At 50.6% G+C, this 25,721-nt stretch overlaps 1 protein-coding gene across 7 annotated transcripts in view; it reads left to right on the top strand.

Annotated features, from left to right (window-relative positions):
- CPNE5 (copine 5) overlaps nt 1-25,721 on the top strand; it is a 103,932-nt gene that overhangs the window by 52,348 nt on the left and 25,863 nt on the right. For all 7 annotated transcript variants that reach the window (XM_086371428.1, XM_086371426.1, XM_086371427.1 and 4 more), the window contains 2 exons: nt 13,342-13,445; nt 17,690-17,794. In XM_086371428.1, coding sequence (XP_086227554.1) covers nt 13,342-13,445; nt 17,690-17,794 — 209 coding nt within the window. The remainder of the gene's footprint in view (nt 1-13,341; nt 13,446-17,689; nt 17,795-25,721) is intronic.

Genomic DNA, 25,721 nt, shown 5'->3' with positions numbered 1-25,721 from the left:
TTCTAGAGAGAGGCAGGAGGGTATTGTGGGTGCAGGTGGTGAATAGCTCCTAGGCTTCCCCTTCCCAGACCCCTAGCTGCCCCTAGGCCTGCCAGGCAGCCAGACAGCCTCGCTCTGGAGCCACAAGTCCCTGGCCAGATGCACATTCTCAATGCCATCCAGTCAGGTCCCTGCACACACTGGTGAGAGTGTGACTCACCTCTCACCAGCCAAGGAAGCCAAAGCTCCACCTGGCAGCTATCCCTCCCCATCTCCTTCTAGGTATCAGCAGCCTGGCAAATAGATGGGGAAACAATGGAAACAGTGACAGACTTTATTTTCTTGGGCTCCAAAATCACTGCAGATGGTGACTGCAGCCATGAAATTAAAAGACGCTTGTCCCTTGGAAGAAAAGCTATGACCAACCTAGACAGCATATTAAAAAGCAGAGACATTACTTTGCCAACAAAGGTCTGTATAGTCAAAGCTATGGTTTTTCCAGTAGTCATATATGGATGTGAGAGTTGGACCATAAAGAAGGCTGAACACCAAAGAATTGATAATTTTGAGCTGTGGTGTTGGAAAAGACTCTTGAGAGTCCCTTGGACTGCAAGGAGGTCAAACCAGTCAATCCTAAAGGAAATCAATCCTGAATATTCATTAGAATATGATGCTGAAACTAAAACTGCAATACTTTGGCCACCCAATGTAAAGAACCGACTCATTAGAGAAAACCCTGATGCTGGGAAAGATTGAAGGCAGGAGGAGAAGGGGATGACAGAGGATGAGATGGTTGGATGGCATCACTGACTCAATGGACATGAGTTTGAGCCAGCTCCAGGAGATGGTGAAGGACAAGGTAGACTGGTGTGCTGCAGTCCATGGGGTCACAAAAAGGCAGACACGACTGAGCGACTGAACAATAACAAAGCCTGCTTGTGTTTTCATTCATTTCATTTCATCAAATATGCTTGGGCTCAGTTCATGCCCTCCCAAAGTTTTCAATTTTGTGTGAAAGACAGAAATTGCCAGCCAGCAATGACTGTACAGCAGGGTCATCAATCCTGTCAGACCCGTTGCCTCTTTTTTATGACACATATTTCACAGCACTCTTTACTATCCTGAAGGAAAATTCTTGGACATACCATATAATATGCCAAAATACATACAGGTGAGGCAGTCAGCCCTTGCAGCTACCTAGAGGAAGATCAGTCCAGACAAAGAATACCATAGCTCTTGGAAAGGAAAGAGCAGGAAAACAATAGTGAGTGACGTCAGAGAGACCAAGGTGTGGGTGAATGTGGGGGCCAGATGGTGTGAGACTTTGTGGATGAGAAGCTTAGCTTTAAGTCCTGATAAAGTCAGAACTCTCATTGTTCTAAAGACAAACTTCAGAGAGAGCCCAGTGTCTGCATATGTGAGTCTTGGGAAGATTCCGGGAGAAAGATAGGAATAAAGAGGTAAGGTGAAGTGAGGGAAGTGGTGAAGGTCTTCTGATTCCCAGAATAAGCAGGTTGATCTTTGGGAATGATTTGTGTGTCTGTGTGTGCATGTGTGTGTGTGTGTGTGTTGTGTGTCTGTGTGTGCATGTGTGTGTGTGTGTGTGTGTGGTTAGCACAGCTATGTGTGTTGCACGATGAAAAATCAGCATTCAGATATCACCCTTTTATTTTTTATTTTTTAAAGGAAGAGCAGGTCCTCAGTTATTTCGGGTTGCACTTGGTCTTCGTTGCTGTGCGTGGGCTTTCTCTCCTTGCAGGGGCTACTCTAGTTGCGGTGCTTCTCTTGTTGCAAAGCACAGGCTCTATGGCATGTGGGCTTTAGTAGTTAGGCATTCGGGTTCAGTGGTTGTGGGACATGGACTTAGTTGCTCCATGGCCTGTGGGATCTTCCCGGACCGGGAATCAAACCCATGTCCTCTACATTGGCAGGCAGATTCCTATCCACCGTACCACCAGGGAAGTCCCAGACATCACCCTTTTAAAAAGTTAGTTTGCAATATTTTGGTCTTAGAAATCATCTTTCTGGTTAACAACAACAACACACAGAATGAAAGAAATCAAACAAAAACATTTTTCCTGAGGCTGAAAAAATAATATGTTCCCAACAGACAGTTGAAAATACAGACGAGAAACATCACCAAGAGATAATCATTGTTGACATTTTGAAGCCTTTCCTCCAAGGCTTTTTTCCTGTGTGTCCAAGTATATAGTTTTTTCTTATAATTAGTAGAATATGATATCCAGATTTATTTTTCCCATGTCATTAGATATTCTTGGAAGACATATTTAATAGCTACATATCAATTTTCTGTTGTATGGATGGGCCATAATTTATCACATCTGTTCTCTTAAAGGGAAACAATGTAATTAATACCTTGAACTTTCTCGTAGCTGACTTCTTCCATTTTTCTTTGAACTTTAGTTGATGGGGTTTGGTTAGTATCCTAGACACACAGGCTCAATGAGTGGGAGGAACAATGGTCAATCTGCAGTTCTCCGCCTGTGAATGACCACATCAACAAATACACAGCTGATTGGCTTGCTTGAGAAGCCAATCATTAAAACAGCAGAGAAAAACCAGCTTGACCTCAACGTGGTTATTCAGTCGATGTCTAGAGACAGGCCCAGCTCCTAGACCGGCTTGAATACTCGCCATCTACGTGAGAATAAACTGTAGCCTGTGGAGTCTTCACCACCACCCCTAATGCCTACACCCAGGTCTCTTGCTTCTGCAGGCTTGCCCAGGCAAGCAGGGGCTCTGGGGCTAGAGCCCTTCCAGAGGTCCGTGGTCACAGAATCACCCCCAACTCTGAGTTGTGTTCACACTGGAGGAGTGCTAAATCTGAGTTGTGGCTAATGATTCATTTTCTTACCTTTTTTAAATTTAATTTTTAGTTTATATTGGGATATGGTTGATTTACAATGTTGTGTTAATTTCAGGTGTATGTGTGTGTATGTGACCACACGTGCTCGGTCACGTACAACCCTGCGACTCCATGGACTGTCGCCCGCCAGGCTCCTCTGTCCATGGAACTCTCCAGGCAAGAATACTGGAGTGGGTTGCCATCAAAGCAATTCAGTGATACATTTACGTATATTCATTCTTTTTTCAGATTCTTTTCCCTTACAGGTTCTTTCTTTTCAATGTCTTCATTTTTCTGACTAAAAAAGACAGTACACTAATCCCAGGAAATTTGGAAAACATAGCAAATATTAAGGAGAAGACCATAAATGTCACTCTGTTCCACATCTATTTAAAAGTGTTTCTTAGGGTACAGAATATGAGCAGTAGGGCAAAGCGATTAAGAACTTGGGCTCTGGATCCAGACTAAATGCCATTGCTTACTAGCTCTGTGACCCTGGGCAAGTTGCTTGACCTTTCTGTACCTCAGTTTCTTTATTTGTAAATGGCTTTATTTTATTTAAAATAGATTTTTGATATTTTACATGTCATGGAATTTTTTTTTTGCATTTTTTTTTTTAAATACCGCATTAAAATCTTTATTTTGATTACTGAGATTTTTGGAGTTGCTTAAATTTTGCACTGGCCTTATCCTGGCTCTCACCCTGGGGGCTGCCAGCAAGACTCAAGCCAGAGTAACCTTCCATTCTCCCCTCCTGGCTGTGGCTACCCTCTCCCAGCCTTCAGCCCACCTGCTGACCTCTGGCCTCCAAGGCCCTCTCCTGGGTCAGGGAGGGCTAACATGTTAGAGTAGGCCAGGCCACCACCCCAGAGAGAAAGGTGTTTGCGCTGTGGTCTCGCCAGCAGCCTGATTAACATGCGGAAAGATGCAAATTGAAGCAATCCTGCTGTTAGAGAAGAACTTAATATGTTTTTTAAAAAGATGAGGTGAAAAGGCAGAAATTGCAGAAAATTATATATTGCCGGAGCTGTTTTACCATCCCTGCAGTTGATTCCAGAGATGCTTCTGGTTTGGGAAAGGCATTTTATGTGCTCAGGGAGCCCCCCTCTCTCTGACTGAGAATGTCAAACAGCAGGATCTTTGACCCTTGGCCAGATTTTGCTGCTCCCTAATCCTGCTTGCCCAGTACATTTTATTGCCTCTTCTGGAGTCACGTGTATATCAAGGGCTGATTCATTTATTAACCCTTATTTAAGAGGAACAAAGCATAGTAAATATGATTATTACCATAAACCATGTGAAAGCGTGAAAGTGTTAGTTGGTCATGTCTGACTCTTTACAATTCCGTGGACCATAGCCCACCAGGCTCCTCTGTCCATGGGATTCTCCAGGCAAGAATGCTGGAGTGGGTAGCCATTCCCTTCTCCAGGGGATCTTCCCAACCCAGGGATTAAACCTGAGTCTCCTGCATTGCAGGCAGATTCTTTACTGTCTGAGCCATCAGGGAAGCCCAACATAACCCATAACCCATAGCCACCTTCAAAAGCAAGTCCCTCAGCAGCTCCATGTTCCTTGTCTCAAGGGCTCCCCATGGGTTGTGCACCCTTTAGAGAGGAAGGGTGCCTTGGTTACAGCTAGAAAGTCCTTGAAGTTTTGTCTTATGGCCATGGATTTGAATGGCCCCATACTGTTTATCATAATGGGCTTTTGGCAAATGTTACTGGGTCTAGATGGTGTTAGGGAGGACAGATCAAGTTGAACAGCCAAATAAATCTCTATCAACGCCGCATACATATTTGCTATGGGGGTGCGGTAGGGGAACGAGGTGTGGCTCACTGATGGATTTTTCCAGTTAGATGAATTTCAGAGCCAATCTTTTATCTTTTTTTTTTTGGACTAGTTTGCACAGAGGAGACTTCTCTAAAATGGATTTCACACTTCTCTGACTTCTCAAACTGAGACTGCAGAACATAATTAAACTTATCTTGATGATTCAGGGTCATCATTTGGAATCTCAGTTATTAATCTTTGGAGCCAGACTGTCTGGTTTCAATCTAAGCTTCTCCTCTTATTAAGCTTTGTGGCTTCAGGAAAGAGTATTAACCTCTCTGTGCCTCAGTTTCCTTAGCTTTAAAATGGGAATAATCATTGTATTTATCATAAACACTAGCTGGACACTGGCAATTTCATATGGGTCGGCCTAGGAGTAAATGGCACTCAGAAAGTATTGGCTTTGATTCTTTTATTTAATTTTTTTAAATTTTATTTATTTAATTATTTTTGGCTGTGCATGGACTTTTCTCTAGTTGTGGCGAGCGGGGTCTTCTCTCTGGTTGTGGTGTGCAGGCTTCTCAGTGCTGTGGCTTCTCTTGGAGCACGGGCTCTAGGGTGTGTGGGCTTCAGTACTTGCAGCACATGGGCTCAATAGTTGTGGTTCCCGGACTCTAGAGCCCAGGCTCAATAGCTGTGGCACATAAGCTTAGTTACTCCGAAGTATGTGGGATCTTCCCGGATCAGGGATTGAACCTGTGTCTCCCACGTTGGCAGGTGGATTCTTTACCACTGAGCCACTAGGGAAGCCCCTTAAATTTGTATTAGAGTGTAGTTGCTTTACAATGTTGTGTTGTTTTCTGCTGTGGCTCTGATTCTTTCAGCTGTTCTATGCTAGGCTCTGTGGACTGGGACTTAACATATATTATCTCCCTTGGTCTTCCAAACAGTCTCAGGGGGAAGTCTCCATTTTCCAGAGGAAATGCTGAGACAGGTGAAATTGCTTGCCCCACGCTGCTCAGCTGGCAGACGGCGGGGGTGGGGTGGGGGTCTAATCAGGGGCTGTGGCTCCTTTGTACTCTTTTCTCTGTCAGGTGCTGTGCTGGGACCATGGCCCTCCCAGTGGAGCCCTAAATGGTCCCTGAAGTTATGGTCTATTAAGTTCTGCATTAATATTTTTCTGATATTTCTACTCCCCTTCATGATGATCTTGCAGGGCCCCCCATGGGGTTTCCTAGGCAGGAAAAATAAGAGACTGTTCTTCTGGATTTTGTGGCATCTATTTTGGTTGTTTTCAATATATGTATGCATTTTATTGGGCTTCCCTGGTAGCTCAGACAGTAAAGAATCTGCCTGCAATGCAGGAGACCTGGGTTCAAACCCTGAGTTGGGAAGATCCCCTGGAGAAGGCAATGGCAACCCTGTGTTCTTGCATGGAGAATTCCATGGACAGTGGAGCCTGGTGGTTATAGTCCATCAGGTCGCAAAGAGTCGGACATGACTGAGCAACTAAAACACACACATTATATAGTCAGCCAGTATAAATTGTCATGTGTAGCTCATCTGTGTTCATTCAGGTGAGGGTGTCACACAGGTGACCCCCAGCTGTGGGAGAGGTCACTGTGATAACCACCAAGTTATGTCCTGGGGAGGCTGAAGGGACCCTGGATTCCCAGACTGTCCCCTGAGCACCAGCCTTCCCCAGATGCCAGCCCATATGGTCCCTGTGGCATTGGCACCAAAACCTAAGCCGTCCAGCTTTAAAGGACAGTGGTGGTCATCCCGTCCACTTTTTAGAAGAAGAAGCAGGAAGAGGGCTTGAAGAACTGCTGGGACTCGCTAGAACTCAGAGCTCTGTGTTCCTTGCTGAGGCTCCTCCTCAGCAGAGTATGGTCCTCTCTGTTTTCTGATGTTACTAATGGTTCCATCCAGGGGGAGGAGCCAGGACCCCCTTGATGGGCATGGGATCTGTTCACTGGGGCTTCCCAGGTGACACTATTGTAAAGAACCCACCTGCCAATGCAGAAGATGTAAGAGACATGGGTTCGATCCCGGGGTTGGGAAGATTCCCTGGAGGAGAACAGGGCAATCCACTCCAGTATTTTTGCCTGGAGAATCCCATGGACAGAGGAGCCTGGTGGGCTACAGTCCATAGGGTTGTAAAGAGTTGGACACGACTGAAGTGACTTAGCATGCATGCATGATCTGTTTAGCCATACAAGACCTGCTCTTGGCTTAATGCTCTGCTGTCACAGTCTTGAAATCTCTTAATACTCTTTGAAAAAGGACCTCACCCTTTCCTTTGGCACTGGGTCCCACAAATTACACAGCCAGTGCACAGTTCAGGGAGGTGAGGGGAACCCACCGGGTCCTATGCCACCTCCTTTTCCTAGGCCTTGGGATGGAGCTTGCCAGGAAAGCATTTAGGTGCCCCCTCCATCCAGCATGAGATGCGATTGGAAATTTCTCCTGGGTAGAGCTAATAACTGTTAGAAGTGGACTTCAGTTCAATTCACTCACTGAGTTGTGTCTGACTCTTTGTGACCCCATGGACTGCAGCACGCCAGGCTTCCCTGTCCATCACCAACTCCCGGAGCTTGCTCAAACTCATGTCCATCGAGTTGGTGATGCCATCCAACCATCTCATCCTCTGTCATCTCCTTCTCCTCCTGCCTTCAATCTTTCCCAGCATCAGGGTCTTTTCCAATGAATCAGTTCTTCACATTAGGTGGCCTAAGTATTGGAGTTTCAGTTTCAGCATCAGTCCTTCCAATGAATATTCAGGACTGATTTCCTTTAGGATGGATTGGTTTGATCTCCTTGCAGTCCAGGGCACTCTCAAGAGTCTTCTATACAGTTCAAAAGCATCAATTCTTTGGTGCTCAGCTTTCTTTATAGTCCAACTCTCACATCCAAACATGACTACTGGAAAAATCATAGCTTTGACTAGACGGACCATTGTCGGCAAAGTAATGTCTCTGCTTTTTAATATGCTGTCTAGGTTGGTCATAGCTTTTCTTCCAAGGGATAAGCATCTTTTAATTTCATGGCTGCAGTCACCATCTACAGAGATGTTGGAGCCCCCCAAAATAAAGTCTCTCACTGTTTCCATTGTTTCCGCATCTATTTGCTATGAAGTGATGGGACCAGATGCCACAATCTTAGTTTTTTGAATGTTGAGTTTTAAGCCAGCTTTTTCACTCTCCTCTTTCACTTTCATCAAGAGGCTCTTCAGTTCTTCACTTTCTGCAATAAAGGTGGTGTATCTGAGGTTATTGATATTTCTCCTGGCAATCTTGATTCCAGCTTGTGCTTCTAGCCTGGCATTTCACATGATATACTCTGAATAGAAGATAATAAGCAGGGTGACAATATACAGCCTTGACGTACTCCTTTCCCAATTGGGAACCAGTCTGTTGTTCCATGTCCAGTTCTAAGTATTGCTTCTTGACCTGCATACAGATTTCTCAGGAGGCAGGTCAGGTGGTCTGGTAGTCCCATCTTTTGAAGAATTTTCCACAGTTTTCTTTGATCCACACATTCAAAGGCTTTGGCGTAGTCAATAAAGCAGAAGTAGATGTTTTTCTGGAACTCTCTTGCTTTTTTGATGATCCAAGGGATGTTGGCAATTTGATCTCTGGTTCTACTGCCTTTTCTAAATCCCGCTTGAACATCTGGAAGTTCACGGTTCATGTACTGTTGAAGCCTGGCTTGGAGAATTTTGAGCATTACCTTGCAGCGTGTTGCTGCTGCTGCTAAGTTGCTTCAGTCGTGTCCGACTCTGTGCAACCCCATAGACGGCAGCCCACCAGGCTCCCCCATCCCTGGGATTCTCCAGGCAAGAACACTGGAGTGGGTTGCCATTTCCTTCTCCAATGCATGAAAGTGAAAAGTGTAAGTGAAGTCGCTCAGTTGTGTCCGACTCGTAGCAACCCCATGGACTGCAGCCTACCAGGCTCCTCCATCCATGGGATTTTCCAGGCAAGAGTACTGGAGTTAGATGAGTGCAATTATGCAGTAGTTTGAACATTCTTTGGCATCACCTTTCTTTAGGATTGGAATGAAAACTGACCTTTCCAGTCCTGTGGCCACTGCTGAGTTTTCCAAATTTGCTGGCATATTGAGTGCAGCACTTTCACAGCATCATCTTTCAGGATTTGAAATAGCTCAACTGGAATTCCATCACCTCCACTAGCTTTGTTTGTAGAAATGCTTCCTAAGGCCCACTTGACTTCACATTTCAGGATGTCTGGCTCTAGGTGAGTGATCACACCATCGTGATTATCTGGGTCGTGAAGATCTTATTTGTATACTTCTTCTATGTATTCTTGCCACCTCTTCTTAATATTCTCTGCTTCTGTTAGGTCCATACCATTTCTGTCCTTTATTGTGCCCCACTTTGCATGAAATGTTCACTTAGAAGGCTAAAGATGTTTCTGGGAGGGTGTGAGGGACAACCCTGAAGTCTAAGTGCCTTCATTACTGCCACTGTGTCATCTTCAGTTCAGTTCAGTCACTCAGTCGTGTCTGACTCTTTGCAGCCCCATGAACCGCAGCACACCAGGCCTCCCTGTCCATCACCAACTCCCAGAGTTTACCCAAACTCATGTCCATTGAGTCAGTGATGCCATCGAACCATCTCATCCTCTGTCGTCCCCTTCTCCTCCTGCCTTCAATCTTTCCCAGCATCAGGGTCTTTTCCAATGAGTCAGCTCTTTGCATCAAGGGGCCAAAGTATTGCAGTTTCAGCTTCAACATCAGTCCTTCCAATGAACACCCAGGACTGATCTCCTTTAGCATGGACTGGTTGGATCTCCTTGCAGTCCAAGGGACTCTCAAGAGTCTTCTCCAACACCACAGTTCAAAAGCATCGATTCTTCGGCACTCAGGTTTCTTCGTAGTCCAACTTTCACATCCATACACGACTACTAGAAAAACCATAGCCTTGACTAGATGGACCTTTGTGGAAAAAGTAATGTCTCTACTTTTTAATATGCTGTCTAGGTTGGTCAAAACTTTCCTTCCAAGGAGTAAGCATCTTTTAATTTCGTGGCTGCAATCACCATCTGCAGTGATTTTGGAGCCCCCAAAATAAAGTCAGCCACTGTTTCCACATCTGTTTGCCATGAAGTGACAGGACCAGATGCCATGATCTTAGTTTTTTGAATGTTGAGTTTTAAGCCAGCTTTTTCACTCTCCTCTTTCACTTTCATCAAGAGGCTCTTTAGTTCTTCACTTTCTGCCATAAGGGTGGTGTTATCTGCATGTCTGTGGTTATTAATATTTCTCCTGGCAATCTTGATTCCAGTTTGTGCTTCTTCCAACCCAGCGTTTCTCATGATGTACTCTGCATATAAGTTAAATAAGCAGGTGACAATATACACCCTTGACATACTCCTTTTCCTATTTGAACCAGTCTGTTGTTCCATGTCCAGTTCTAACTGTTGCTTCCTGACCTGCATACAGGTTTCTCAAGAGGCAGGTCAGGTGGTCTGGCATTCCCATCTCTTTCAGAATTTTCCAGTTTATTGTGATCCACACAGTCAAAGGCTTTGGCATAGTCAATAAAGCAGAAATAGATGTTTTTCTGGAACTCTTGCTTTTTCTATGATCCAGCGGATGTTGGCAATTTGATCTCTGGTTCCTCTGCCTTTTCTAAATCCAGCTTGAACATCTGGAAGTTCACGGTTCATGTATTGCTGAAGCCTGGCTTGGAGAATTTTGATCATTACTTTACTAGCGTGTGAGATGAGTGCAATTGTGCGGTAGTTTGAGCATTCTTTGGCATTGCCTTTCTTTGAGATTGAAATGAAAACTGACCTTTTCCTGTCCTGTGGCCACTGCTGAGTTTTCCAAATTTGCTGGCATATTGAGTGCAGCACTTTCACAGCAGCATCTTTCAGGATTTGGAATAGCTCACCTGGAATTCCATCACCTCCACTAGCTTTGTTCGCAGTGATGCTTTCTAAGGCCCACTTGACCTCACATTCCAGGATGTCTGGCTCTAGGTGAGTGATCACACCATCGTGGTTATCTGGGTCGTGAAGATCTTTTTTGTACAGTTCTTCTGTGTATTCTTACCACCTCTTCTTAGTATCTTCAGCTTCTGTTAGGTCCATATCATTTCTGTCCTTTATCAAGCCCATCTTTGCATGAAATGTTTCCTTGGTATCATCTTGGATGACCTCTAAAAAGTCTCAGTTTCCTCATCTGTAAAGTGGGGAGACCAGAGGAGTTACTTCTTATGTGTGTGTAAAGAGGGCTAACGCAGCACCTGGCATCGAGTAAGTGCTCAAGAAGTCAGCCGTTCTCTAATCCAGGTCCGAAGTCCTCGATTTCTCAGGAAGGTTTCAGATTCCCAGAGTTTCCCAGTCCTGTCTCCTTGTCCCTCTCAGGTGCTCAATGCTGAGGCACAAAATAAAAGCTGACATTACCTGGGCACCTCTGGATGCTGGTTGCTGTGCCTGGGCACTGCCCCCAGGGGCTCCCTTCAGGGGAACCTTCAGCCCAGGCTAACTGGAGCCCAGCTCTGCCCCAAGTCAGAAGAAATCAGTGATTCTAAAGATATAGGGAAGCAGGCCTCATGAAGGGTAGTGTGCTCTGTGCTGGAAGAGGCATCACTTTGAAATCATGTTGCCTTCATACATGTTGAATTTCTGCTCTGCCAGTTGCCAGCTGTTGATCTTGGGCAGGTTACCTAGCTTCTGCAACCTCCAGCATCCTCATTTGTAAAATGAGCATTATTATGAAAAAGGATGATTCTGAGGGCTGAATATGCTAAGGCTGTAAAGCCCTGAGCCCAGGGCCGGCCTACACAGATGGTAACTAATCGCTGTTTGTGGAATGAATGAATGAATGAATAAGCTAGTGGTTGGAGCTCTGTTTGCTGTTGTCAGATGCCCTTGAGGGAAGGCTTGTGAGCTGGTAGAGGTGGGCGTGGGGCACGGACAGGGGCCACACACAGGCAGGGGCAGGGAGGGAAAAGGGAGAAATACCCAGATCATCATAACTCATGCACACACAGAACTCAGTGTGCGCCGTACACTCCTCAATGTTGTCGTCAGTTAACTCATTTCATCCTCCGACAAGCCTACGAGGTAGCCTTTCCTGTACCCCCATTATACAGATGAGGAAACTGAGCCCAGACAGGGAGAGGAGCTAGATCACACAGCTAGTGAGGGATGGAGTGGAAGCAGGCAACCTGGCTCCAGAGACCATATTCTTAACCAACATACCGTATCCACCGTCCCGAGCTTTTTTTCTTTTTTTACAAATTTGTTTATTTATGGCTGTGTTGGGTTGCTGTGGGCTTTCTCTAGTCGGGGAGAGCAGGGACTACTCTCTAGTTGCGGTGGGCAGGCTTCTCATTGCAGTGGCTTCTGCCGTTGTGGAGCATGGGCTCTAGGGAGCATGGGCGCAGTAGTTAGGCTTAGTCGCCCCATGGCATATGGGACCTTCCTGGACCAGGGATTGAACCCATATCCCCTGCATTGGCAGGTGGATTCTTAACCACTGGACGACCAGGGAAGCCCCCTGCCCCAACATTTGACCATGTCCTTTGAGCTGTGAGAGGTGGCATCTTCATCTCTGCCACCACTCTGGTCCTCGCTGGGCTGTGGGACTGATCTCCAGAGACCCTCTTCCCCACTGAGAAGAAATGGGCAACACGAGAGAGTGGGTATTTCCTGACAGGCCCGGCCCTTGAGGGCAGGCCAGGCCCCAGGGACCATCACCAGAACCCTAAGCTCTGGCCAGTTGGCAGCTGACTTGTCGGGATGCAGAGCTTTCAGGCTGAAGAGCCCACACGGGGATGGGCAAAGAGGAGGATGCAGGGGCATCTCTGCCCAGTGCCCTGTTGGCCACAGCGAGCCGAGGGGCCAGGAGCCGTGTGAGAGGAGGCGCCCAGGATCCTCATGGGGCCTGGGTACCTGCCACGTGCTCTTGGGCTGAGGGTTGGGTCGGCCAGGGCCGTTAACTCATCAGAGGAGGCAGAAACCTGGGGCTCTGTTTGGCAAACGTGTGGGGGTTGCTCCCTGCTCTGAGCTGTAGGCTCCTCAGCTGTAAGATGAGGGAGCGGGGGTCACAGTCTAGCTGTACCCGCCTGAGAGTTAGATGGGTCTTGTGTGTGTCAGTGCATGTGGAAGGCATGCTTAAACTCGGGAGCCAAGCAACCCTGTGAGGGGATGAGGCGATGTGGACCGCGAGGGCTCTGGGGCTGGGTGGCCAAGCTCCGAGTGGCTCGGGTTAGTCATTTCAGCTGTGAGCCGCTCGGTACAAGAGGATGACACCATGTGTGTGAGCCTCGACTGGGGGATGACGTGCCTGCAGCGTGCTCTCCTTCAGCCCTCACCACGTCCCTCTGCGGCGTGCGCTGTCATCAGGCCCACGTCACAGACGGGAGACTGAGGCTCCGAGAGGTCACCTCCTCGTCTGCTCACGCAGCAGCAAAGCAGCAGAGCCAGGATTCTAACTGGGGCAGCCAGCTTCACAGCCCAGCTGCTCCGCCAAACCTGCCAGGGAGGGCTGTCTGAAAACAAAATGAGACCTTCCAAAGTGTGAGCTCAGGGCCTGGCACCTTGTGCCAGGCAAACGTGAACTGCTGCTGTCCTTTCTAACTGGCTTGGTGCCTGGAATCCCCAGGCCCCTGGGCTGTGTTTCCACAGGGACAGGGGTCCCCCTCCAGCCCTCTGCTGCCTCACACCCCTGTTCTCCTTCCTCCCCACTAGGACGTTGCCACAATGCAGTTCTGCGCCAACAAGCTGGACAAGAAGGATTTCTTTGGGAAGTCTGACCCCTTCTTGGTGTTCTACAGAAGCAATGAGGATGGAACGTGAGTTCTCTGGCAACACTTCCAGGGGCACGGGTTGGGGGGTGGGCTGAACGGTGATGGCTTGGGCTGGCTTGGGCCCCTGCTCTGGGTAGACGTCAAGGGGCCCCAGGAGCTCCAGAGGCTCCTGGCTGCACAGATGGGGTGGTGGGGGACAGATGGCAAGCCCTCAGTGACATTCTGAGGGTCTTAGTGATGGCAAGTGCTGGGTGTGTCAGAGATGGAAGCAAAAACAAGCGAGAACTCGGGGTCCATCTGACAGTCCACTCCTTCAACATCGATCAGTCCCCATCTCTAAAGCTAGTCTTCACCCATCCACAGCCCTCTGACACCCCATGACACATGTCCTCCCACTTCTTCCTCCTCAGCATGGCAAATCTGCACCCATCTCCCCACCTGGCCCCACGCTCTGCCACAAGGTTCATTGAAATTCCCTCCCATCTTTGAAACCAACTCCCCCCTCCCCGATCTCCTTCTCTCTTCTCCTTCATCTGGAAGCCACCCACAGTATGATGGAAAGACAGATGACTCGTTAGCCAATGTAGGTCAGTGATGTACCCAGAGGGACAGATTCTAGGTTGAGGGTCTGGGGACCTGAGTCCTCTCCACCAACCGGCTGTGTGACCCCAGACAAGTGTGCCCCCTCTCTGGGCCCGTTTTCTCATCAGTGAAATGATCTGGTTGGATGAGGCAGTCTCCATGGTCTCTTTAAGCATCATAGCTCTGGGAGGCTGAGGCCACTTACGGCTGGGATTCTGCAGAATGAGGAAGCCATGGGGCCAGGGAGGTTAATTAGAGAAGCGCTGCTGGAGAGGGGAACTGGGGAGCAGGTTTTGAAGGAAAGAAAGAAAATGGGTCCACGAGGGTTGGGGGTTGGGAGGGGAGGGGAAACTCAGGGAAGAGTAACAGTCTAGAGAAACAGTGTGTGCAGAACTAGTGTGCCCTGAGCAGAGGGCAGGGAGGTCTTGCTAAGGCCCCTCGAATCTGACATTCGTATGTATGTGTGTGTTGGGGGGCAGGGCAGCAGCAGAGAGGAGGTGTTTAACTTCAACGGAAAAACGGATTTTTAAACCTGAACGCACAAAACAAGGGAAATTTTGTACGATCATTTGCATAACAAAAGGATTCTTTGTCTCACCAGAGGACTCCTAGCAGAATTTCTTTAAATAATCCTTGTTGACTTTGATTTGACTTGAGGGAGGGAGGAACAGGTCAGAGGGATGTTCTGGGCGCCCATGGAAATGTCCACGCAGCTCCCCTCCGGCGGGGCCGCGCCAGGGCTGGTCTCAGAGGGGAGGGCCGGGCCGGCAGCGGGGAGGGGCTTGGGCTCTGGAGCAGGAGATGGGTGTGTTGCAGGGTGTTAGCCCATGATTAATCTGGCAGAGCGGTGTGTAGGATGGATGGGGAGGGGGCGGGGGCTGGGAGAGACTCGTGACTGACATGGTGAGCAGGTGGGAGGTGCTGAGCCCGGCGAGCTGCGCGGTGGAGACGGGCAGGGGCGGAGGCGGGAGGGGAGGATGGGGCGAGAGGCCGGTGCTTGGCCTGGCGTGGCAGAACTGGGGTGGGGGCTGCAGCCACACCCCCTCCTCGGTAGAGGAACTGCGGGGAACCCAGAATGTTGAAAATAGCAGAGGAGTTGGTCAAATGGGGCCGGCGATGGGGGGTTATTAGAGGGCGGGTTTCCCTGGGGTGGGGGCAACCCAGGGCAGCTGGAGAAACTGATCCAGAGGGAGTGAAATGTCACGCCTGCCATCCCAGGAGGGAAAAGGGCAGGAACCATCCACAGAGCAGCCCCTGTGCTCCCGGCCCCTCACATACCTTGTCTCCTTCAATCAGAATCATTCGACTGGGAGCAGGAATGTGGTGACGGACAGCCAGGCTCGCCAGTGGCTGCCGGTCATCAGCTATGTAACCTTAGGCGAGTGTCTGAGCTGATGGAACTTTCTGGGATGGTGGAAATGTTCTGTATCTCACTGTCCCACATGGTCGCCACCATGTATAACTGCTGAGCCCCTTGTAAGGGACTAGAGCGACTGAGAAACTGAATTTTTTTAAACTTTCATTTCAGTTAACTTAATGTGAATAGCCACGTGTGGCTAGTGGCCGCCATTCTGGGCAGTGGAACGCTACCCTCTGCGGTTCAGTTTCTTGGCGATGGGGAAAATCCTAACACTTCCCTCCCAAAGAAGCCGGGAGGATTAAATGAGTTAATTCGGGTTATTAGAGCAGGGCCTGGCGGCATTCGTTAGGGTTCTTTCGGGGAGCTGGGGGAGCGCAGTCACTCGCCTGGGGCTGCAGAGCTGGAGGCAGCTGCGCTGGGACCCAAGCTCGCATCTGTCTGAGGCTGTTGGTTCTCACCGCCCACCCCCGCACCCCACCCGCGGAGCGTGTGTTGAAATGAATTGAACTGAGCTGGGAGATGACTGCGGGGACCCTTTCCACACCAGGGCCTTGTACCCCGCCTGCCCGTGGCAAGTACATCAGGGGATCAGGGGCCTGTGGATTTAGCGATGGAAGCGGGGAGGTTGGGGAAGCATAAAGAAAGTGGTTTGAGGCAGGAGTCTGAAGCCCCTCACAGCGCTCAGGAAGAAAGACATGTAGGGAGGACTTGAGGCTTCAGAGCGTAGCCGACTTGCTCAGGCCGTTTGGCCGGCCTGGGAGAGGAGCTCGAGAAGGCGGGGGTTCCAAAGAGGTGAGGAGGCTGAGAGGGTCCACAGTAGGTCTGGTGTCTGTTCAGGTGGGCAGTGAGGGCTTTTTTGAGGTGTGAACCTCCCCCGCCCCAGCCCCGCACCGCCAGTTGCTGCTCCAGAGTCTCCCTTCTGTCCACTCCCCTCATCCCGCCCCACCCCAGCCAGGCTCCTCTTCCTGCCCGACCTGCTGCCCCAGCCCGCGGGCAGCAGTGGCCCCTCCTCCCCGGTCCCCATTCCTCTCATCACCAGCTCTGGGGTGTGTGGGGAGGTCTCCCACATGAACCTCACACTCCAGCGGGTGGGCGAGAAGGAGCACAGAAGAGAAATGCTGAGCCGTGGTGACAGGAATGACATTTTGACTTGAAAATTGCCAGAGAAGAAATGGCACAGGGCTGTGTGCTTAAAGGCAGGGCCTAGGCACCTTCCCAGGTGACCTTTCCAAGCCGAGAGGTAGCTGGGGTGGGTGCTGGGGAATCTCAGGGGCACAGACCCAGCCCTAAGCTCCACTCGGGCTCCCAGCTGCCCCTCCATGGGGGCTTCCAGGGCAGGGCCCCATTAGGCATGGCGTGGGGAGTGGGCCAGGAGCTGGATGGGCACCCAGCTGGGATGAAGCCAATTCTGCACTTTCAGTTTGCAAAGCAAGCTCGTGGATTCAGACTAGAAGAACCGAGAGGGTCTTAGAGATCATCTCAGCCAGGGGCTTTAATATCATTGGCTTGAAATGCCAGTGAGGGCTATGGAAACTCTCCTCTGAGAAATACATTTATTCGTTAGTTCATTCCAAAAAAATACTACATGAACACCTGACTAAGGGCCAGGCACACTTCTGAGCGCTAGAGTTATACCAGGGAACAAAGAAGACAAAGCCTTGACATTATGGAGCTTACATTTTGGTTTCAGACTGTAAAAGAAATGAGAAAGACCAGTCAAATGTCCAGTAGTGACAGATGGGATGAAAACAGCAGACTGAAAGGGGCTAGGAGCCGTCAAAATCAGGGCACCAGGGGGCTGCAAATTTTAGATAATGGTGCTCTGGGCAGGTACTCATGTCACAGACATGACATTTGAGCAAAGACCTGAAGGAAGAGATCAGGTGAGCCAGGATCATGGGAATCTGGGTGAGAGTGGTCCAGGCAGCGGACAGCAAGCACGTGAAACTCAGACACCCAGTTCCACCGATGATTTCAAGGGTTCACAGATTCCTGAAGCAGCGCCCCCAGATCCTGCCATGGGTCTCGGATAAAGAAAGTCTGATAGTGGCCAAGTCCCTGGGATCACAGGTGAGGAAACAGAGGTCCAGAGGGGGACAGGCTTATTCAAGGTCCCCCAGAGAGCATCAGGGGCCAGAACCACATCTCCTGACAGTCCTGCCTGGTGCAGGAATCCTCTCTGCAGCATTTTCAAGAGATGGCTGTCTAACCTCAGCTTGGATGCTGCTAGTGACGGGCAGCTCATCACCTCACAGAGCCGTTCTCTCTACTGAGTGGCATCTGCCGAGATGGGCCCGCCAGCCCCTCTGGTGTCAGGACTGACAGCCCTCATTCTCTCCTCTGCCAGGTTCACCATCTGCCACAAGACGGAGGTCGTGAAGAACACCCTAAACCCAGTCTGGCAAACTTTCTCCATTCCCGTGAGAGCCCTCTGCAACGGGGACTATGATCGGTGAGATGAGAAACTGTCCCTCTCCCCAAGCCCAGGTGCGGGACGCACGGTCGTGTGGATGAGGGCCAGCCCATCGGTAGGAGGAGACCTCCTGGAGCTGTGTGCTGGCGGCCCTGCTCAGGGCGGGCCTGGGAGTCTCTCTGCCTCCCTGGGCAGTGTCTGCTTTTCATCTCTTCACAGCCCTTCCCTCCCCACGCCCCACCTCTTTCCTCCCAATCTGAGTTCCCTTTGGTGGAAGCCCTCCCAGGCTGGGGGTGAGGGGTGGGGCTGGAAGGTACCAGGGATTTCTGGGAAGCCAGGGTGTTGGGGCACCAGGCCTGGAGCTCAGTGGCTGGTCTTTTCACTGTGCCCCAGAGGGCAGATCTAATTGCAGGCAGAGGTGGCCTGGTCCCCACCTGCCCCATTTCCTGGCTGAGGGTCTCTGGGGAGTCAGGATCCTAGGATATGCTCTGCCAGACAAGTTGCCATAAGTGGGGCTGAAGGATGCAGTGCAAAGAGCTCATGGAGTTTTTTTTGATCCTTCAAAGCCTACTCATAATACACATCCTCACTGAGTGCAGATTGCTGAGTGTGGATACCAGATACGTACTTTCTAATCCTGGCTCTGTGATGAAAAGGCACTGTCAACCTGGGCCAACTCTGGCCTGTCTGAGCCTCAGTTTCCTCATCTGTAAACTGGATATTTAAACATCCACCTACCTTGTAGGGCTGCTTTGACGCTCACATGATACAACCTATATAATAAGGCTCTGGTTTGGAGACCTGGGTTCAATTCCTGGGTCAGGAAGCTCCCCTGGAGAAGAAAATGGCAACCCCCTCCAGTATTCTTGCCTGGAGAATCCCATGGACAGAGGAACCTGGCAGGCTAGAGTTCGTGGGATCGCAAGAGTCGGACACGACTTAGTGTTACCTTTCTTTCTTTCTTGCATAAAACGCTTCCCTGGTGGCTCAGCGGTAAAGAGTCCACCGGCCAATGCAGGAGACACAGATTTGATCCCTGGGTTGGGAAGATACCCTGGAAAAAGAAATGGCAACCCACTCCAGTATTCTTGCCAGGGAATTCTCGTGAACAGGGGAGCCTGGTGAGCTACAGTCCATGGGGTTGCAAAATAGTCAGACACGACTTGGCGACTAACAGCAACAATGCATAAAACACCATTCAGTGTTTCATCCACAAATGTTTGTTGACTCCCTGCCATGTGACAGGCACTGCGTCAGATGCTGGGGAGTCAGCAGGAAGCAGAACACACAGTCTTCACCCTTCACCCAGCCTCTGGGAGTTTACATGCTAGTGGGGGAGGCAGACATTAATCCAATAATCACACAAAGAAACGTATAATTACAAATTGTGGTAAGTGCGGCGGGTGGGGGAAAGGGGTTTGTGGGACGGAGCTGTAACACAGAATTGGTCCGTGTTTAGTCACAAGAACCCAGCCTGGTTTCCTGGTGATTGCTAGAGCTGGTGGGCGAGCTGGTAGGGGCTTCCTGGTCAGGGCTGCCCAGGTGTCCCTGAGGGAGCTGGGCCTCTGTTGGCCATTCCGACAGGGACACTCGGCGGCTGTCAGAACAGATGCCTCAGGGCACCCCAGCTGGTGGCATTGGCGTGGGTTCCCAAGTGTTTTGTTCCCAGTGGCTACTGACGGGGTGTGTGCGGTGGGTGAGGGGACAGGAGTGAGCAGATGGTTGGCCTCCAGGCACCCCTGTCTCCCTCCCTCTAAGGCTGCTGATCCAAGAGATGAAGCAGCTTCTTTTTCCTGCCTCTCGGCTGGGACAAAACCACCACAATTTATTCTGCAGGTGGTCATGGGCACCTACTGTGTGCTGGGCAGCTGTGTGGCATTCAAGGGAATGTAGCTGCATTTCCGGGCTTCCCAGGTGGCTCAGTGGTAAAGAATCCACCTGCCAAGCAGAAGAGGCAGGTTTGATCCCTTGGTCAGGGAGATTCCCCGAGAAGGAAATGGCAACACACTCCAGTATTCTTGCCTGGGAATTCCCATGGACAGAGGAGCCTGGCGGGCTACTGTCCATGGGATTGCAAAAGAGTTGGGCATGACTTAGTGACTAAAGAGCAGCGGCAGCCACATGTCCATTTTCAGGGGGATTATAGCCTGACCACAAGGAGCACACATGTGCACACACGTATTTTATTTTAGTAGTATTATTTTGGCCGCCCCGCCTGACATGTGGGATCTTAGTTCCCCAACCAGGGATCGAACCTGCTCCCTCTGCAGTGGAATCATGGAGTCTTAACCCCTGGGCCGCCTGGGAAGTCCCCGCACACATGTATTTTAGATAGCTAAATAGCTGTGCAAAATGAGGCTAGAAACAAAAAGAGGCATTTCAGTCTAACAAACTCCTGTGTCTGGCCAAGTCCTGGGCCTTCTAGGGTGGTGGGGAATTGGCGGGGTTGAAGCGATAGTGTCTAAAGGAGGCTCAGGGGAGATTGGAAGGTTGAGGAGGCGTCAGTTCCTGGGACCAGGGCTGTAGGAAAAATGGTTGGGATAGAGAGAAAAGGAGGGGGACGTTCAAGGTGGGGGATGGAAGGATGTGGCAGCTCAAGTCTCAGGGGCATCCAGCTGACCCCCCACACTCCTGCATCCCAGGGTAGGCCTCCGAGGAGCCTCAGAATCCAGCCTTGTCAGGGTCAGCCAGGAGGGCAGCCTGGCTTAGAGGCCTGGGCTCACTGTTCAGCCATCAGAGGAGTTGAGGGCTGGTGAGGAGGTGCAGGTCACGAGGAACGTCCAGGTGGGCTCCCATATCCCCAGCCCATGCTGAGTCCTGGACTGGCTTACCCCCGAGATGGCCACAGGCAGCTAGGGCCCTCCTCCAAAGCCAGGAACAGGTTGACTGTGATGTGACTGACTGTGGTGTGAATTGAGCGGTCACGTGTGTCATCCTGGCCTGGTGAGCCCTAAGGTCACCTACATGCCCAACAGCCACTCAGGAGCTGCTAGAATTTAGGAGGCCCCGCTGGGCAAGAGAGGGTGGGCCTTGTTCAGGAAAGCAAGGCCGCTTTCCACGCCTTCCAGGGCACCTCTTACAGCCTCACAGGGCACATTGGCTTTAATCCAGGAGGCCTGTCTTCTAAGCCAGCCAGATACCGGGCACCGTCTTGGGTGCTATGGACACAATGAGCTATCAGACCCAAGCCTCCTTCTGAGGTTGCTCCCAGGCCAGGGTGGGAGACAGACGGGTCATAATCATAACAGCAAAGGCTCCTATAACACTTTTGAGGTAATTGATGTATGTGAACTAATTTAATCCTTCCAACAATTAGTAACCTCTTCTGAAAAAAGGTACAAATACCCGCATCTCATTGGTAAAGAGACTGAGGCCCAGAGAGGTTAAGTGACTCACCCAGGGTCTTACTGCGAGTCAGTGGTCTTACTGCCAGTCAGTGGTCTTACTACCAGTCAGCAGTCGTTCCAGAAGCTGGACCCCGGCAAGCTGACCCTAGAATCTGTGTTCTTAAACTCCAGCGCTCTGCTGACAAATGGTCAGGACATGGGGTGGGTGTGGTGGGATTGGAGAACAGCTCTCAGAAAGCTTTGCCCGCAGGCTGGGGCAGGTCTGCTTTGCGTCTGGAGGTCAAAGGAAGACTCCAAAGGTCTGACATCTACCTGGATGAGGGAGTGAAAGAGACAAAGAGGTTATCAGGGTTTGGAGCTTGGAGGATGAGGGAAGGTACCACTGATGGAAATGGGAAGTGTGCCAGGGAGCCAGGGTATGTGGCTATGAGACAGGGACAGTGGGGTTCTACTTAGGAGAGAAGAACAGGATCTGGGGTCCCCAGGAAAGGGCTGGCAGAGGTGCCCAAGGCCCCAGGGGAAAGGCACAGGTCAGGAACAGGAGGAAAAGAGGGGATGTCAGAGAGGAAAGAGGGGTCCAGAGCCGGGCAGCCATAGCCAGAGGGGAAAGACAAGAAGAGGGTTCAAACAGAAGTATCAACTGCTGTTGTGAAAAAGAGGGCCAAGGGGTGAGAACAAGGGGTGTGGTGAGAATGGGTAGTTTTCTTGGAATGATGGGGGTGGAAGCCAGTTAATCTTTTTAAGATTTACTGAGTCTTTAGGACACGGGCCAAATTGTGTCCTAATTGGTTGAAATACAGTATCTTATTTTATGAATTTAAATTTCACAGTAACCCTCGAAGGTGGTACTAGTGAGGTGCCCATTTCACAGATGGGGTAATGGAGGATCACAGATTCTGTAACTTTCCTGGGCAAGGAGAAGGTGCGTTTCTCTTCCCCAGAAGTCAGCTCTGGTCTGGCCCTGTGATTTGGGATTCCCCTAGTTTGGGGTCCCTCTAACTGTACTGTATTTCCAGTCCACATAAGGCCAAACCCAAGCAACCCAGCTGAGCAGAACTGGAGTCAGAGGAAATCACATCCAGATCAGAATGAATCTAGCCTTCCAATAGGGGGATGAAGGCTCTTCTCTTGCCTTCTGCAGTCCCCCTGCTTGTCCTTGAATATTCTGTGACTCGAGGATTTGTCTCTGTTCAACTAAATTCCTCTAGGCTGGGCTGCTCTCACTCACACCCTCATGGTGAATGAGTAGCTTCTAAAAGAGTGATCAGGGTGCTGAGTTTTCACCTGGAGAGATGAGAGGATTCCCAGGAGCCAGAGAAACTCTGGCCTGGACTGAACAAGTTGCTTCTCCTTTAGGCCCCACTGCACACTGAGCCCTGGGAGGGGCTAGGCACAGCACGAGGGCCTCAGTTAGGAGTGTCTTATCCCAGCTCACACAGGTACCCCCTGCACCCAGGCAGAGGAGGCAAAGCAACGCTGTACAGCCGGGCTTGCCCAGTGCCCCTGCCATCACGTCTCCTGCCTGCCTGGGCCCGTGAGGCTCGATGCTTCTCTTCTTCTCCAGAGCATCTCAGAGTAATGGGCTGACTCAGTTACTTTAGGGTGAACCCCGCAGGGCCTGTCTGCCCTGGGAACTTGTAAGCGTCAGGGAAGCATATCTTCTCTTGCCTGGGAGAGGCAGAGGTTCATTAGGAACAGACCCACAGCTCGGCTCGGAGGAGGCTACAGACAGAGGTGCTTGGTGTGCTGGGAGGGAAGCCGGGTGTCTCTGCCAGCATCCCCCATCCTGTGGGCCTGCTGAGGCTCACACACACCCCGCTCTGTCATCCCTGCCCCACACATTCAGAGACGCGTGGGACACCAGCTCCCAGCCCTGCGCCCGGTGTCACTACTGACCAGCTCTGGGGAAAGCCACTCCCTTTGGAATTTTTTTTTTTTAATATTTATTTATCTGGGTGCACTGGTTTTAGTTGTGGCTCACAGGATCTTCTGTCTTCATTGCAGCAGGCTGGATCTTTCGTTGCAGCCTGTGGGATCTAGTTCCCTGACCAGGGATTGAACCCAGGCTTCTGCATTTGAGCACAGAGTCTTAGCCACTGAACCACCAGGGAAGTCTCTCCCTTTGGGATTTTGTAGAAGGAGGGTCTTGTTACTCTGGCCCACTTCACAAAGTTTTAGAACATCTTAGTCAGTCAACAGGTATTTAATAATATGTATATTACCTAATGGGCTTCCCTGGTGGCTCAGCAGTAAAGAATCCACCTACAATTTGGGAACCGCAGGAGACATGGGTTTGATCCTCGGGTCAGGAAGATCCCCTGGAGGAGGGCACGGCATCCCACTCCAGTATTCTTGCCTGGAGAATCCTGTGGACAGAGGAAACTGGCAGGCTACAGACCACAGGGTCGCAAAGAGTCGGACACGCCTGAAGCAACTTAGCACGTATGCACACATATTACCTAATAGATGCCAGGCACTGTTCTGGAGGTTGAAGATACAGCAGTGTACAAAATGAACAAAAATCCATGGCCTTGTGGAGCTGACATTTATATGCTGAATGGGAATTGTTTGGGAGACGGGAGTTTAGAAAAAAGGCTTGAATGTTTTAGATGGAACAAACATGTGTCCGGTGCCAACTGTGTGAACAATGTAGTTGCCTTCTGATAGCAATTGTAAAGTGGGTGTGATTATCCCATTTCACAGAGGAGTAGTCTCCCGGGCTTCCCCAGTGGCTCAGTGGTAAAGAATCTGGCTGCAACACAGGAGATACAGGAGTCATGGGTTCGGTCCCTGGGTCGGGAAGATCCCCTGGAGGAGGGCGTGGTGAACCACTCCAGTATTCTTGCCTGGAGAATCCCATGGACAGAGGAGCCTGGCAGGCTAGTCACACAGCCTGGGTCACACAGGATCTAGCGGGTCACACAGAGTCAGACACAACTGAAGCAACTCAGCAAGCACACAGCAGTCTCTGAGGGTGAAGCCAGCTGCCCAGGGCCACACAGCTAAGCTCCTGGAAGAGCTGGGATTGCCACCCAGGGCTGCCTGCCCCAGAGACCACTGTGTCCCTTTTCTGCCTCACTGCCTCCCAGACGAGGTGCTCTGTGTTCTGAGCCTTTTTATGCCAAATAAGATGTTCGTTGTGTGAGGTCATTTCATTGTCCCACACCCAGGAGCCCCTTCTCCTGGGCGCTGACCCCAGAAGTCACAACCCGACATGAGCCCTGGCTGGGCCTGTGCTCAGGGATTGGGAGCCACGACGTGCAGCCCAGGAGTGGCACACGGGGTGACCTGGGGCTGCCCAGCCAGGGCTGGGCGGTGACAGAGCTGTTAGTAAGTGGTCAAAGCTGTGTCTGGCTTCTGCTACTGCCTCCCCCATCTCTGGGCACTTCCTTCTTCCCCTGGTCTGGAGGTTGCAGCATCCAAGCTCCTGTGACACCACCACTGCCACCCCCACCACCGCTCGCAGCCATCCCTGGATTCTTGGTTGCTCAGGAATCCCACCCTCAGTGGTCTCAACCTCAGCTGCAACGTCCCATCCCCTGAGGAGCTTTTAACAATTCCCTGCACAGGCTGCACCCCCCAGGCCAACTGATTCTGAATCTCTGGGGTGAGGCCTCAACCATCAGGATTGCTAAAGCTCTCCTATGGGATCCGATGTGTAACCAAGTTTGAAAAACGGTCATTTCATCTAGAGAGGTTAGAGGCTCTGGCAGCACATTAGAATCAGCCAGGGGACTTGTAAAAACTACCCGTGCCTGAGTCCTTTCCATACCAATCAAACTTGCCTTCTGGTGGTGGGATTTTTAAAAAACCTCCCCAGTGATTTTTTTTTTTTTGGATCTCCAAGGCTGTGGCTATGAGTGGGGTCCTTCCACAGCCTCTGAGCACGGAGCTGTCCCTGATCTGGTCACCTGAGGGACTAGTGTTGGTGATCCAAGGGGAGGGACTTCTTGATGGGGTCCCTGAAGGTCCTCTGCAGAGCTGGAGGGGGAGGCTCTGGGGAAGGACTGGGAGACACTGGGGAACAGGGTCCTGGCTCAGATCCTCAGATCCTCACCAGTTGTGTGACCCTGGACAAGTCACTGGGTGCCCTTAGGGCTCAGTTTCCCCAACTGAAAACCAGTGGCTGGAGGTCATGTCTCCAGAAGATGCTTAGCAGCAGCGTCTGTGGAGGCTTTCAACCTAGATTCCTGGGCCCAGAACTGCCAAGAACTGGACCTGGGCGGGGGGCAGGCTCTGTGTGTCTGAAAAGCTCCCTGGTGATCTGCCAGGTGGCTAGGCTAGGATGCTGCCAAGGGCACTTTCAGCCTTGTCATTCTAGGAATCAGAAGTTGCAGAGCCCAGGTACCCAGGCTCAGGTGTCCTTCATTTAAGTAAACTGCATGTGAAAAACTATCCCAAGTGTGGCCTGAATGCTAAAGTGGAGAGAAGGAGGCATTTTTATAGAGACCCAATGCACGCCAGGCAGCTTTACCAACCTCTCTCCACAGCTGTGCTGTATGGCCCTTAATTGTTGTTGTCATTGAGTCGCTAAGTCCTGCCTGACTCTTGCAACCCCATGGACTGTAGCCCGCCAGGCTCCTCCATCCATGGGATTTCCCAGGCAAGAATACTGGAGT

This window comes from Bos grunniens, chromosome 23, assembly GCF_055505025.1.
Source record: "Bos grunniens cultivar Pamir isolate PY7600 chromosome 23, Bosgru_T2T1.0, whole genome shotgun sequence".
Classification (NCBI taxonomy): domain Eukaryota; kingdom Metazoa; phylum Chordata; class Mammalia; order Artiodactyla; family Bovidae; genus Bos; species Bos grunniens.
This window is presented reverse-complemented; position numbering and strand designations above follow the sequence as displayed.